Here is a 15,826-nt window from a genome sequence, read left to right as displayed (position 1 = left end):
CTGGATGTGGTGTGTTGTTTCCTTGAATCCTCATTGTCTGCCCAATAGCTAGACAGAACAGTAGATAACCTGAGGATAAAACACAAGTGTTCCAGACAGTAGTGCTAGGGCCAAGAAAGGAGCTTCCATCAGCTGGTCTATTGCTCATTTTTTACTAATACTTATCCCACTGTATACTACAACAGACTTAGACTTCACTATATCACAATTAAGAGCCTACAAGAAAAATAGCTAGTGTTGCATAACAGCTAGTTTGCCTGTGTCAGCAACTGTGGGTAGGCTCTACGAGAGCTAGTTATACCAACTAATTTACTTGGGTTAGTCAAACTATATTCTAAAATGCATTCCAAACCCTGTGTGCGATCAGAGCAATGCAGCAGAGGGCCAAGTAAACAATAGAAGATCTGGCTCAAGGAGCATACAAATAATAGACTCCTGTAAAAATATGTGAAGCAAACATTTATACTGATATTTAAGGTACAGACTCTCCCTTGAAATAGCTCAGCTAGAAATAGCTCAGCTACAGAGTACATGTTTATGGACAGAGCTGCTATAGAAGCAGCAAGTTTGAAAAGTTTGGTAGAAATTTTGGACTGCAGAGGCTCTGACACCAGGCTTGTTCTGGGAATAGCATTTGGACCTAAGATTCTAAAATAGAAGGCTTTTAAAGATCTTCCTATTTCTCAGTACTTAAGTTGATAATTTCAGAAATCATTCACTTAATAAAAAGAGCTTTAGTTTAGCAGTGTATGAAATACCTGTCAAAATCTGACAAGTGCTTGGCTCTTGACTGTGATCAAGCTTTTTGTTGAAAGCAGAGTCTCATCCCATCCACTGTACCTGAAGGTCTCCTTTTGTTCTCTTCATCTAATACTTTTCACTCCATCACAGGTCTAGCTTTAAAAAATTAGTTTGAAAAATTTAGTTAATTTAAACTAAAGAAGTCTTAAAAACAAAAAAGACTTCTCAGTGACCATACAACCCAAAGATCATATGTAAGCAATTGTTAGTTATATGGGGGGGGGTGGGGGAGGGGAACAACACACAAGATTTTTTTTTTATGAAAGCAAAATGTAACATTTAAATCCTCTTAGAAGAGGTAGAGAGACAGTGTTTTAATTGATGCTATCCAGATCTGCAGTACTGATGTCATACCAATTTATTGCTATTAATGATAAAGCCAGATTTAAGAGCTATACCAGCAATACAGCAGGAGTATAATTGTGATCTCCAATATTCATAGAATAAGACATACCCATATCTAATAACAATAGCAGATTCCACCAGAAATCTATCACTTATTGTAAACATTGTATTTGTGACATTTATTTTTCATATTTTAATTCCCAAAATCATGAAAGGCAAATTTAGTAGCATAAAACACATCCAGTTTCACATTTGGCAATGAGAACCCCTTTCTTCATAGACAACCAAAAACTTAGCAGCACATTTTCAAACATTATTACAAGTGTTCTGGATTGCCCTCCCTCCAAATCTTCCCCCCTGCCCAAAGCACCAAAAATAAAGTGCAATACCCATAAAAATGTGTCAAGAAAATAGCCACATTCTTTTCTTTGTAAGAAGAAAGAAAAAAAAAAAAAAAAAAGAGTACTTTGCCTCAGTCTTAACAGTGCTATACTGTGTCCATCATTTTGGGTTCTTCATCTTTTTGTAGCATTGAGTTCAAATTGCAGACACTTCTGTTTATGCAGCCTTGTAGATCATTTGCATTCTGCAACAAACAAAGAACTGAAAGCTTAGTCTCAATACATACATACACTTACAGAGAACGAAGTCAAGCTCTTTATTTTGTCTGTCTTAGGATGAGATAAGTTCGTAATAAAATATAATTTCTTTAAAAAAAAAACCCCGGACAGTATTATCATAACGTGAATGTCAAGAAGCTTCTTTAAAAATTTACCTTGCATACTATCACCTTATTGTGCATTTACTTAGGGTTCAGTTACCAGATCTTACCAAACAGGTACCTTGACCAAATTTATTTCAAAGTATTTTAAATTGTGTCTCCTTTCCCCAACATCCATCTTTTAAAAGCCTTTAAAATTTTCTTTTCGGCCCAAGATGTGATCATCACTAACACTGAAACCAAAGACCCCAGTGTTCCAAGATTAAGATAAAAACAAGGGCAGAATTTTGTAACACACTGTAAATTTTCCTTAGACTTGACTACCTGTAGGTTTCCATTAATGGGAATAGTCATTTTCAGCTGAAAGCTCATTTCACCGTCTGTGATACAAAGTATATTTAATTCTAGTACCTGAACAGGTTAATGATGCAGTTTTCCATTTAGCACAATTATTCAAGGGCACTGAACTAACATATGCCTTTTGACACTATAAATTGTGAGAGCTTTGAGAAACAATTGCTCTTGCATATTGATAATAGTGCATGTTAGAACTGACAGTGCTCTAAGTATAGAGGCCTATTCCTAGATCTCAAAAAGTACATTTTCTCAAGAGTGTAGCAAAAATCTATTCCTAATAGAGTTGTTGTATTCATTTCTGGAAATAAAAAGCCTACCTGTGACAAAGACTCCAGTCCTTCTAGAATACCAGTATAGACACTGGGATTCTGTACTGACATAGCTTGAAAGCCTTGAGACTGTGAACAGATTCTCACTCTTGATTTGAATGCTTCAAGCTCAGTTTTAAAAGCTTCCAAATAGCCTTCTTCCCCTGCCTGTAGAGAAGAGTGAAATATTTTTCATCTCAGCCAGATTTACCTCTAGTTGTAAGCATACATACTGCTAAAAAGAAGTCCTGCAGTAATGCATATTATACTCATTGAAGGATAATGGTTTGAACAAGTCAATAACAATATTAGCACCAGTCAGCTTAAAAAGAAGATTCAAGTATGCTGGGTTTTTTTGTTGGTTTGGTTTTGTTTTAAAGAGAGACTTTAGCATTTGATGAGTATAGGGACTGGGTTATTCATTAATCTGAGAACATGTAAGAACAAAACAAATATAATTTTAACCCTTCCTTTATTCCATCTCAGAAGCCAATACCCTTAAGAGAAAAGGCACTCATGGCAGCACTCAATTCAAAAGCAAAGCATGAATCAAAGTGGTTGTCAACTTAAGTCCTTAAGGCAGCATTAAGATCAGCATGACTTGATTCTTCAGTCCTGTATAACTTAATATAGAACCTGCATCAAACTGCAGCTTCAGTCTTCTCACATCTCTCTCTCCTTCTCCCTTAGCATTCCAGAGCTAACTATGACTGACTGAAGAGAAACAGACTCCAAATTGGGCCCTGCCATGAACTGCATAGAGAGGCATTATGATAAGCAAAATAGGACACTCAGTCCTTAGGCACATTCATGTTTGCCGCTGTAATTTAGGTGGCACTTCACTATTCCACACTCCTGTAGTTCCCATGCTATTTTCTGCTTTCCCTCTGGCCTAACAAGAATCCATGGAACTTCCATTCTCAAGATCAGAATCACACAAAACATTCATCCTAGAATGAACCGCCAACAAAACAACACTTCCCCATAAGCTTGATTCAGTCAGTAACATATTTAACCGTCAACTGTCAGGAAGAAAGCTCCTTCAGAACACTGATCCCTTGCAAGGGTATCAAGAGTTTCTCTCAGCATTATACAAGATCTGACTTACTTTGGCTTTTTGGAAAAATAGACGAAAACAGCCTCTTGGATCCACATTATAACTTCTAGCCGTTTCTATAATAAACTGCATCACAACTGCTTGGTGTGCTATTTGTTCCATCAGAGCTCTTTTCTGAAAAGAGAAATTACATAATTACAGAAAATATCTTTAAAAGTATAACGCTATCTAAAATTCAGCAACATCTTTGCATTTGATTGGACATGGACATGAGAAGACAAGGAGAAGAGTAATTAAATGGCTCATCAATTTGGACAGCTTTTCTGTAGTGTAAGTGGGAAACTGCATACTTTTAAGCAGTTTAAAGGTCTTCCTAGTACCTGTTCAGCTTCTAGATGAAAACACCATAAGATGAGATATTTAGCTGTTTCTTCACATACAAGATATGGGTGGTCAGACAAAAATCTTTGACTGTCATCCCATCTGCCCAGCATACCTGATTAAAAAAAACCAACCAAACAAAAAAACAACAAAGTGAATTAACACATTCAATATCGAGAAGTGATTTAATGCAGTGAAGATGTTATTCAAATTTACATACTACTACAATCTCCTTCACACTTCATTGTTACCTCAGAAGAACAGCATGCAAATAAAACTGAACAACTTTGTTGTTTTTAAAACACCTCCCAACGCTGAAAGAGCATTACCAATAAGGTATGCTCGGACTGTAAGATACTGAAATATAGTTAGCTGCTACTGTTAAGATCTTATTTTTATTGTATCTCTGGCAGTGTTAAAAACAGGTTAGCTGTAAATGGTTTTCACACACTGTAACAAAGTAGTATCTATACCTATTTGTTAAGAATTTGATAGTATAACTAAGTTGATGGATGGAGATTTACATTCAGTGATTTTGACAGAAAAGTTCTTTAAGTGCTTGCAAGTAAGACAAATAGAAATGAAAGCATAATCATAGTCATAATGAATATGCTTCTGACATGGTTTGCTAGGTTTTAGGAAATCCAAAGCTATTTTTATAACCAAGTTCAAGCATTAAGGTCAAAATAGGAGAGCCGACTCAGTGGTTGAAAGTTAACTAGAAGACTGAATTGTAGTAAGTAGCATGAAACTACCTTCATGGAAAGAGCTGAAGGTTGAAAGTCAGAACTCAAAATTCAAGCAGTGAGATCACCCCCCCTCCTTCATATGAGTTAATTGCCCTAATATACATATTAGTGATATTTTACTGCTTGCCAGTACTAGATACAAAGTTTTACCCTTCTATCACTCATATAAATATATCTTTAAAAATAAAAGATTGGTTCCATCTCTACATAGCCTTAACAACTGTTTTGCACATATTTACCTTTTATCATTCATGCCCCTCATGGATTAACAGACAGCAAAACCCCAGCTATTTATAGGAGGCAGATACAGACAATCCCAGGCACTTTTACATGCAGGAATTGTATCTCCATTAATGCCCCTATCATTTGCCATGGAACAGCAGAAAAAGTTGCTAGAATTTTAATTTTCATGACTTGAAAAACTTTTTCAGTTCTGCGTTGTCTCAAGAAGTTCTCGTTGATCATAGGAACCAACAGGCTTCTGCGATTTAGTTTCCTTTACTTTGAAATGGTTATTTGTTACGATGCCACATCTCCTGTCCTGAGAAACAAGAATCTAGATACTCTCCTTGCCAGATGTTTCATTTGTTAGCATCCATTTTGTATAATAATAATAATAATGAAAAAAAGAGAGACACCTACACAAATTCTGCAGGAGGTTAAACTGCAAAAGCAGTAATAACTTATGTATGTAAGCAACATACTTACCAAAGTATCTAATCTTTTGTTCATGCTTCTGTATAAATGATTTCGATATATCTTCGTCTTCTACTTCTTTTCTTTTATATTGACTAATAAAACTCTAAAGATGAGAAAAAACTATCATAGAATCTCCACATATACCTTTTTTGAACTACAGGATTATTTTAATTCATTACTATTTAAAGGGCAATGTTCTAGTTTTAAGCATAGCTCAGCAAACACATATGTATACACTTAATGTACACAAGAAGGTTATTTACCAAAACACGGCTCATCTAATTAATAATAGGGTGAAAAATTCCTTATCATATTCTTCTTGTAAGCAATAAATCTATCTCAAAGTTCTATGCACTAGTAGGAACTTACTGATCTATAAACAATGAGAAACATCTACACCATCTAGCCCTGATCAAGCTAACTCAATGGAATCATGAAAAATGATGCATTAACGGTTCATATTCAAGTTAAGTGCTGAAAACAAAACTGGCATTTGCTAATGAAGACATTTTGTGTGAAAATAATCTGTATTAAGAAATTCACGTTATTAGAAGCAAACTGTGCATGTTTCAAATGTGAGAATTTGGCATAACAAAGCAGCAAACTTCACGTGAAGAACTATTGCTCATCCTTGGTTTTGGAAACAGTTGCTATAAGGGACAAATATAAGTTCTGATTCCAAATTAAAGGAGAAGTGTCATATACATTCATGATATCAATGCAACACGTCCCCTTTAATAGGGCAAAATAAGAAAGAAAAACATTCAGCACATTACAATAAGCACTATACTAGGATATAGAAAACACTCAAGATGAGAAATAAATGGAATAAAAAAGGCTTATAATTGTTTCCATACACATTTATACATGTCATACCTTATTAAATACCTCCTTACTAAAAGAATCTATATTCCATAGATTCTGTCTTTCCCTCTGTATTAGCGCTGCTTCTTTTCTTCTCCACTCTTCCTCTCTCTGTCTCAGTTCTGAAGCTTCAGTCTGTGCTTTGGCATATTCCTGATCCGTGGATTCTGAATTATGCAGTGCTAAACTACCAAGTTTCTGCTGGGCTTCTGCTAGATTCCATTTGGATTCTACAGAGCTCTTCACAAACTCTTTTTGTTTTTGACAGATTAATTCAAACCCTTGACCATAGGACTGTGTGGAAAACAAAACATGCTGTTTATGGAAGGAAAACTGATAGAATTTATGAAGCACATAGAAACAGAAGGCTTTGACTCCCAAATAGAACACTGAGACGGAAGGCATCTTAAAAGCAATATTATATTCACAACAGTGACTAAACATGATACTGTGCAGCTAGATGATTCTTAAAAGAAACTTCTACTTCAAGCTTTCTAAACTTAATTGAAAGATATTTACAGAATCATGGATCACTCCCCCTCCTCAGCAGGATAGGGGAAGAAAATAAGATGAAAAAAAGCTCATGGGTCAAGATAAAGACAGGAAGATCACTCACCAATTACCGTCATGGGCAAAACAGACTCGACTTGGAGAAGATTAATTTTATTTATTGCCAATTAAAAATAGAGTAGGATGATGAGAAACAAAGACAAAACTGAAAACATGTTCCCCTCCCCCTTCCCAAGCTCAACTTCACTCCATTGTTCCTGACTCTTCTGTCTCCTCCTCCCTGTCCTGAGCGGTGCTGGAGGGATGGGGAATGGGGACTGCGGTCAGTTTGTAAGTTCCTCTCTGGCGCTCCTTCCTCGTCACACTTTTCCCCTGCTCCAGCGTGGGGTCCTTCCCACAGGCTGCATTTCTTCAAGAAATGCTCCAGTATGGTTCTGTTCCATGGGGTACAGTCCTTCAGGAAAAAACTGCTCAAACGTGGGACTCCCACGAGCTGCAGCTCCTGCCAGGACCCTGCTCCAGCGTGGGCTCTCCACCAGCTGCAACTTCCTTTGGGGCACATCCACCTGCTCCAGTGCAGTGTCCTCCATGGGCTGCAGTGTGGATATCTGCTCCAGCAGGGTCTTCTCCACAAGCTGCAGGGAATACCTGCTCTGGCATGTGGTCCTCTCCATGGGTTGCTGGGGGACAACCTGCTTCACCATGTTGTTCTCCATGGGCTGCAGGGGAATCTCTGCTCCGGTGCCCAGAGCACTTCCTCCTCCTCTTTTTTTCCTCTGACCTTGATGTCTTCAGGGTTGTTTCTCTCACATTTTTTCCTCACTCCTCTCTCTCACAACTGCTACACAGTATGTTTTTGCCCTTTGCCCTTAAATATGTTTTCACAGAGGTGCCACCAGCTTCGCTGATTGGCTCAGCTTTGGCCTGCAGTGGGTCCGTTTTGGAGCTGGCTAGAACCGGCTCTGTCTGATATGAGGGCAGCCCCGGTCTCTTCTCACAGGGGCCACTCCTGCAGCCCCCCCGCTACTAAAACCTTGCCATGTAAACCCAATACAATTACTCAATGCATGTCCTAGGATCTTAGCCTGGACTATCAGTGAAAGTGGAATTTAAGCTATGAATTAGTTGAGGCACAACATAAGCATCCCTTTCCTTCTACCAAATATATTGAGAGGGTCACTAACAGCTAGGAGATAGAAGTGATTTCTTAAACCACAGTATTTATATTGCCTACAGATGTACACCAGAAACTCAGCAATTTAAGAATTTTTTCTTTCTCTAAGCCATCTACAGGCTACAAAGAGGATGCAGGCTCTCTTCACAAGGAGCCACGTGGACAAGACAAGGGGCAATGGGTACAAGTTACACTGGGAGAGGTTTCATCTCAATATAAGAAAGAAATTTTTTACAGTGAGAAAAATCAGTCACTGGAACAACCTCCCCAAGGATGTGGTAGAGCCCCCATCACTGGAGGTTTTCAAGATGCGATTGGACAGGGTGCTAGATAATCTCATCTAGGCTCTCTTTCCCACAAAAGGATGGACCAGATTATCTTTTGAGGTCCCTTCCAACCTGGGCTGTTCTATAATTCCATGATCTGTTCTGCCCTCCCACCAGAAGTGACAAATAAAACGTGTGTATTAGCTTCTCAGCCTTCCTGTGCAATATTCTGAAGTTAGTGATGGTGACCATCTTCGGTAGAGGGGTCAGAAGGACACTGTAAGTTGTGAGAGCTTATCTGGAGGAAGCTTCAATGCAGATTAATCAAAGCTCTCATGCCAACTTCGTTTCAGAATCACAGCAAATCTCTTTTTAAAGAACAATTGACTACTTGCAGCGAATCCTGACTGTGTGAGAAGCGCGTGGACTGTGTGTGGTAACCAGCCAGGACGTATTTTGTGGCGCGTGAAAGAGCTGTAACTGCATAAAAAGCAGACACTTGTAGCAATAAAGGTCTTTGGCCTGAATCCCCGCCAGAGTCCATGCCCTATTACTCCACAAATGGCGTCCTGAATCGGGACTTGAATCGAGGGAAGAGAACGACCGGTGGAGTAGCCCAGCTGAACAGAGAAAATAGCAGCGGACCAGAGAGCTGCAAAAGAAAGTAGCAGCGGGACAGAGAGCTGCAGTCCGGACGAATAATCACCAAAGAGGTGAGCAGCTGGGGACGTTAAGTAATGGGGTCACAAATACCCTCGGAAGAAAAAGCAATCCTTTGTATTACAGTAAAAATTTTGAAGAAAAGGGGGATTTCTTATGATGAACAGACTTTGCGATTATTGTTAGCATTTTTGAAGAGCCAGGGGCTAGCAGCAGACTCTGCAATAGCTTTTGAGTTATCTACTTGGGAGAAAGCAGGGAAACTGGTGTTTGACGCAGCCTCCAAAGGGGATCATACGGCTGCGAAAGTGTTAACAACCTGGCGATTAGTCAGAGACTCTATAAAGGCAATAAAATCAGAATGGACAGCAGCGGCGGCAGCAGCTGCTGCTGCCGCCACAGCCCCGGGAGAGAAGGGAGGCCGAGCTGGGGATGATGAGAACGAGCAGCCTGAGCCCTGTGCCCCCCCACTAATACAACCAATGGAGGTGGCGAGTCCTCCTTGGCCCCGGCCTCCTGACCTGGAACATGAGTGCTGGTCGCCTGTGCCACAACAGGAGGGGGCTGCCTGGGGCAATCAAGATTATCAAGTCAAGATATGACCCTGCCCAACATTGGCAAGGCATGAGACAACAGGCCTTGGCAGAGGGGGAGGGGACGGAGCGAAGTGGGTACCGGCCAGGTCGGTATGGCCAGCAGCAAGACCAGAAGATCCTGTCACACATCCCACGGACACGGAGTCCAACTCCGACGTATCGCCAGCTGACGCTTTCGCTCTTCTGTATGGGAAATGACGGCTCGTTGACCGTCTCAGCGGCACTCCCTGGACGTTCAAGAGCAGGAACTTCAATATGCCATATTTGTAAAACTGTGTCGTGGGATTGTTCTATGTCATTGTAATTATTGTCATAAATATATCATTTCTTTTACAGGAAATCAAAGAGTATACCTGAACCAGACACTCTCCCCGCGGTGTATACGGTGTAACAGAGTTGAGGGGATAGAGAATTTTGGGTATATTCAATATTTTTGTTGTAACACAGAACGGTATATTAGGCAAAGATAATGGGGAGGGGTAGTAAACCCACGGTAAGGGTGTTGCTTGGACTGATGGCTGTGAGCAGTGTCCATGCGGTCTTTCCCTATGAGCTGTTTAATACAAGTTATCAGTACAAACACCACTTTGTACCATATCAAGCAATATAACAGTAGTGTATGTTAATTATACGGCTGAAAATGGTATAAGCCTGGAAAAGTTTAATCAGACCGAGGGAAACTGGACAGGGGAATGCACCATGGGCTTCCTGGTTCCTAATTTGCAGCTGATTAGTCATACTGAAATTAGCGGTATCATTAGAGGCACATGGAAAACCTTTAGAGCTAAGTGAAGTGCAAATTCTTTGGTAAGATATAATACTGGTTTTCATAGCTTTGTGCGGGTGCTTTTTCCATCACTAGGAACAGTACAGTTAGAAAAGGCGATACTTAATCTGTCAGCAGAAGCGGAAATTATTGCTGATCGCACTGTAGATGCAATTTTAGGCTTGCAGCAAGAGATTCAATCTCTTAGAACTATAGTATGGCAAAACTGTAAAACATTAGACAACCTCACTGCTCAAGCAGGTGGAGTCTGTACTCTGATAAACGAGACCTGTTGTGCTTATGTGGATGATGCCGGAAAAATACTCACAGACATTAATGATATTTGGCGGCATGCCAAGGTATTACATGCCATGGCGTCTGACGACACCTCTTGGGTTGACAAGTTATTGAATGGCTGGAGCATAACAGGATGGCTAAAGTCTTTGTGTAAAATGGCATTATTAGCATTGTCCATCTTTTGTTGTATTTTGTTAATTGTTCCTTGTTTGCTTTCATGTCTGCGCACCATGCTTCAGTGAATGATCCATTAGGTTTTGTTTATAGACAAACAAAAAGGGGGAGATGTTGGGATCACCCTGCAGAGGCTCGACCTTGAGGAGAAGGAGCTGTGGCATTGAGAAGCTGGTAAACAGCTGGACACCTGCAGGGCTCAGACTTGAGGAGAAGGAGCTGTGGTAAACAACTAAGAGGAAGCAAAGGAGCGCGTGGACACCTGCAGGCAGCTAATCCTGACTGTGAGAAGCGCGTGGACTGTGTGTGGTAACCAACCAGGACGTATTTTGTGGCGCATGAAAGAGCTGTAACTGCATAGAAAGCAGACACTTGCAGCAATAAAGGTCTTTGGCCTGAATCCCCGCCAGAGTCCATGCCCTAATACTCCACAGGTTGATATTGTACAACATCTTTATTAAGAAACTAGAGAATGGAATGGAGTGCACACAACAAGCTTGTGGATTATAACAAACTGGGGGGAGCGGTCAATATGCTGAAGGGCCAGTCTACTATTTATAGGGACCTGGATAGGCTAAAGAAATGAGCTGAGGGACGCCATGACAACTAGGGCAAATGCAAAGTCCTGCATCTGAAATAACCCCATGCAACACTACAGGCTGGAGGCCAACTGGCTATGAAGCAGCTTTACAGAAAAGGACCTGGGGGTCCTGGTGGACAAGTTGGACATGAAGCAGCAGTGTGCCCTTATAGCATGGAAGGCCAACTGCATCCTGGTCTGTATTAGCAAGAGTGTAGCCAGCAGTTCCAGGAAAGGGATCCTTCCCTTCTGTTCAACAGTTGTGAGACCACACATGAAGTGGTCTCCACACATGTGAAGAGGCAATGGACACAAGCTGCGACAAGGGCAATTCCAGTTTTTTTTTTTCCAGGAGGGTGGTCAAACCCTGGAACAGGGGCCCAGAGAAGTTGTGAAAACTCCATCTGTGGAGGTATCCAGAACTCAACTGAACAAGGCTCTGAGCAACCTTCTTTGAGCAGGAGGTTGAACTTGAAACCTCCAAACATCCCTTCCAATCTAGTTTGTTCTATGACTATAATTTAGTTATTTAGGGAAGATTTCTCACCTACAGAGAAATGCACTGTAACACTGTTTATTTTTCAATCATGAGAACATTTGAGTAACTCCTACACTCTAGCTCTTGTAAAATGTTCAACTGTTACTGCGGATGTATTAGGTATAAATTGCAGGGTTTCAGTAGCAGTGGGTTGCAGGGGTGACCTATATGGGAGGAGGCCATGAACTGCCTTGTGCCAGTCACAGCCGGTTCCAGCCAGCTCTGAAATTGATGTAAACAACCCATCTCATACCAAAACTTCAGCCAGTCAAAGAAGCACATGGCATCTCTGCTCAAGCATATTTAAGAGATGAGCAGCAGCTGCTGGAGGAAGAAAAATGGATGGGACAAATGGAAAAAGACATTGCTAGGGACATGGCTGGAGACACACCCTTGGAAGGAGGCATTCCATGCCAGAGTAGGCACATCCCCAAAGGGACTGCAGACTGTGGAAGAACCTAGAGTAAGCAGCAAGGAACAGTAGAAACTATTACACAACAACCCCAACCTTCTGTGCCACCTGTCACTGCATTGAAGGAATTGTTAGGGACTGAGGGTAACCTGAGAAAAACAAGGGAAGTTGAGACTTGGAAGAAGGGAGGAGAGGTGTTTGACTGAAGTTGAATCTGGGGAAGGGAGAGGAAAAGCGTTTCCCTCAGTGTTTAATGGTTTATGTTTTCTTCCTTCAATACTGAATCAGTAATTAAGTTTGTGTCAATTGGCAGTAAATTATATGAAATAAAATTCCCTGAATCAAGACTGTTTTGCCTATGAAAGTATTGGTGGAGAATACAGGCAACACTCAGACCTGTCACAGCCTGGGATTGGAATAATTGGAGTGACTTTGAAAGTTACAGTGTTTAAGCAGACCTATGGAAATGGGAGCATTGCTCCCCAGAGTGTGAGCACTCAGCAGTCTTTTACTCAGAACAAAATTATATAAATGCAGGACACCTATAGCTGCCACCCCAGGGAGATGCCCCTGAAGCGGCTATTATGGTGCTAAGAAACCAGAGCTGCTGGGATACAGTCAATAGCTCAAGTGAGCAGAAACAGAGCTCTGGGGAGCTTGGGGCCTGTGCCAACTTGCAAACACAGCCTTGTGCTTTGAGATTGGCTGATGGAGGGATATGCTGAGCAGTGGCCTGATCCTGCAAATGAAATAACCCCGTGAAGGGCCTGGGAAGAAGGGAATAATGAATTGCAGTTGCTTGGGCTGCTGGAGTGTATTTACAGGCGAGAAGGGAGGGATCCTGAAAAGGTGGTCATCGCTGACACCATGACCCAAAAGCTCTGATGGCTAGACACCGTTATCAACACCCCTCTGGTATCATCTGATAACCTGGTGAGATGACTTGTTGATCAAGGAGTGACCTATATGTACCATACTGGAGGGAGCATGCCAGAAGAACAGTGCAAGATTAGCAGCATGGCCAAGAATAATACTAAGGATCTGGTAGTATGGTTAACCTCAGGAAAAACATCAGGAAAGAATGGGAATTCTGCATGCCCCCCTCCTACATGCTGAGACTTACAGATGTTAAAAGGAAGAGGATATGACAGAGCAGGATGGAAGGCCCTTTATAGATCTAGCTCTGTGAGCTAAGGAATTGCAGGAGCAGGAGGTGGGGTCAGAGTTCAGTTAAACCCTTGCCTTCTCCTACCTCCATCTCTGGACTACATACTGTTTGGACAACTGATTTGAATTTACTGCAGGGGGGGGGGCACTGGCCTGGCAGGGGCTGGGGATAACTGAATTTATTGGACTATCTAGGTAGTGTGGCCAAGTACCCCTTTGTCTCAACAATATGGTGCCCTAGCGGATACTGGCACTGAGTGCACCTTATTGCCCTCACTGTGTAGCAGTGATGAAGTGTAATCGTTCATGGAACAACTGGAGGAGAGACATGCCTAGCTCTGGTGGAAGGGAACCTCAGTTTGAATAGACAGGATTGGTACCCCCTACCTGCTGCCACTGGCCCTTACTGCCCCAGCCATCCTCAGGATTGCCTTTCTTAGCCACTGCAGATGGACAGATGGGACAGGAAAGCTTTGGGTTTTTGGAATAAGAAGCAGTGTGGTTTGCACAGGAGGGAACCAACTACAGCACTCTACTGACCCCAATGTTGTTGCATGTACTCAGATAGACCCAGTTATCATCCCCTTGGCAACCCAAGTAATTTGCTGTATGTAGTGTATGTATCTTATTATGTATGTATATTAAGATTGTGATGATGTTGAAAGTAGAGTTTATAATGGATGTATGTTCAAACAGTTCTTAAACACGTGTTTCACAGAGGTAAAGGCTGGAATATATTGGGCATAAAGGGTTTTGGTAGCAGGGGGCTGCAGGGGTGACCTGTGCAGAAAGAGGCCATGTACTCCTACATGCCAGTCATAGCCAGTTCCAGCCAGCTCTGAAAATGATGTAAACAATCCATTGCACGCCAAAACTTAGTGCACCTGGTGCCTCTGCTCAAACACATTTAAGAAAGAATGGCAGCTGCTGGTGGGAGGAGAAATAGGAGACAATGTAGGTACCAGCTGGAGATGCAATCTTGAAAGCAATTACTCCAGAGCAGCTATGCCCTGAAGGGACTTCATCCTGTGGTTAAGCCATGCTGAAGCAGGTACACTCTCAAAGGGCCTGCAACCCATGGAGGAACCCATGCTAGAGCAGAGGAAAATGAGTAAGAAGAAAGGAGTGGTGAAAGAAAATGAGTAAGCAACAAGGAGCTGCAAAAAGAAACGATTATGCAGATAGCCCCAACCTCCCTTGTGCTACCTATCACCAGGTCATAACCCAGCAAAAACAAGGGAAGCTGAGACTAAGAAGCAGGAAAGTGTCTGATTGAAGCTGAACCTAGAGAAGGGGGGAGAAAAAGTGTTTCTCTGTTTAATTGTGTTCCCCCCCCCCAATACCTGAATCAATAGTTGAGTTTGTATCAGTTGACAATAAATTAAATAAGATAAAATTCACCAAGTTGAGACTGTTTTGTCTGTGACAGTGGGCTGGTGACAAATTCCAATAATATCTATAGCACTACTACACAAGTCCTTTCTGACACGTCCAAGGATAGCTAAACAGGTCCAAGATAAGCATGCACTTATACATGCCTGTTTACATCCCCACCCCCAATGCAGCAGACTCAGTGATTATTTAAGAAAAACAAGTTTAATCACTTCTCAGACTCACATCTTTGCACCTCTTCAGTGGCTTCATTTTATATTTTACACCACACAGCGCAAAGGAAGTACACATGTATGAGCCCAAACCAGATCCAGCTCTCTGTAAATTGATTCTGTAAACTGATAGTCAAAAGCCCTCCCCCGAGAACCCGAAGATCTGAAACCAGGCACGAACTCTGCAGGTGCAGGCACTGGCAACGTAGAATGCCCCAGCGGCAGGAGTCACGTGTGCTTCCACCTAAGGTTCGGTGGAGCAACGGGAACCCACGCCACTGGCACGTGCGGCCGAAGACTCCCCCGCCAGAGGAAGGAAAGAGCACACGGAGCCCTGTACAAACTCAGCAGAACAAGAAAACGGCATGACAAGTGGTATAGGGAGAGATGTACCTGTGTCTCCGAGAAGCGCTGGATAGATGTGAGAGTCAATTCCCGTTCCTCATCCTCCTCAACCGAAGCAAGACCCTGAAAGGAGGAAGACCACAACGCCATCCTCACCACAAACTACACAATACCGACTAAGCCTTCCCAACCCTGAACCGGATATTCCTGTTGCTTGAGGTTATTACAAGCTTCCCCGGAAATGACACTACACACTACCTCCAACGGCAGACGTAAGGCTTATTTCCCCTCCCTCGCCCTGCATGTTACCCCGCCACTGGTTCAGGTCACGTGGGTAGAGCCGACCCTGCCTCTTCCGAGTTAGGGGAGTTTCAATTCAGTGTGACGTGGGAGGTTGGGGGGGGGGGGTGGTCTGTTTATCATTGAGCCTGTTTTGTTGGATCAGTGACTTTGAA

General features: G+C 42.0%; 1 protein-coding gene across 1 annotated transcript; it reads right to left on the bottom strand.

The window, feature by feature from the left end:
- Window positions 1–1,094: 1,094 nt before the first annotated feature.
- LOC309415207 (hsp90 co-chaperone Cdc37-like 1) lies at window positions 1,095–15,521 on the bottom strand (the record flags this gene model as incomplete). The annotated part of the gene is made up of 7 exons (XM_082012658.1): window positions 1,095–1,732; window positions 2,542–2,700; window positions 3,641–3,763; window positions 3,970–4,085; window positions 5,428–5,521; window positions 6,295–6,576; window positions 15,420–15,521. 7 exons carry the CDS (start codon window positions 15,519–15,521, stop codon window positions 1,634–1,636), a joined length of 975 nt encoding a protein of 324 aa, XP_081868784.1. The 3' UTR covers window positions 1,095–1,633.
- Between the last annotated feature and the right edge of the window lie 305 nt (window positions 15,522–15,826).

The sequence above is a fragment of the Phaethon aethereus genome, assembly GCF_964289735.1.
Source record: "Phaethon aethereus genome assembly, chromosome: W".
Classification (NCBI taxonomy): domain Eukaryota; kingdom Metazoa; phylum Chordata; class Aves; order Phaethontiformes; family Phaethontidae; genus Phaethon; species Phaethon aethereus.
This window is presented reverse-complemented; position numbering and strand designations above follow the sequence as displayed.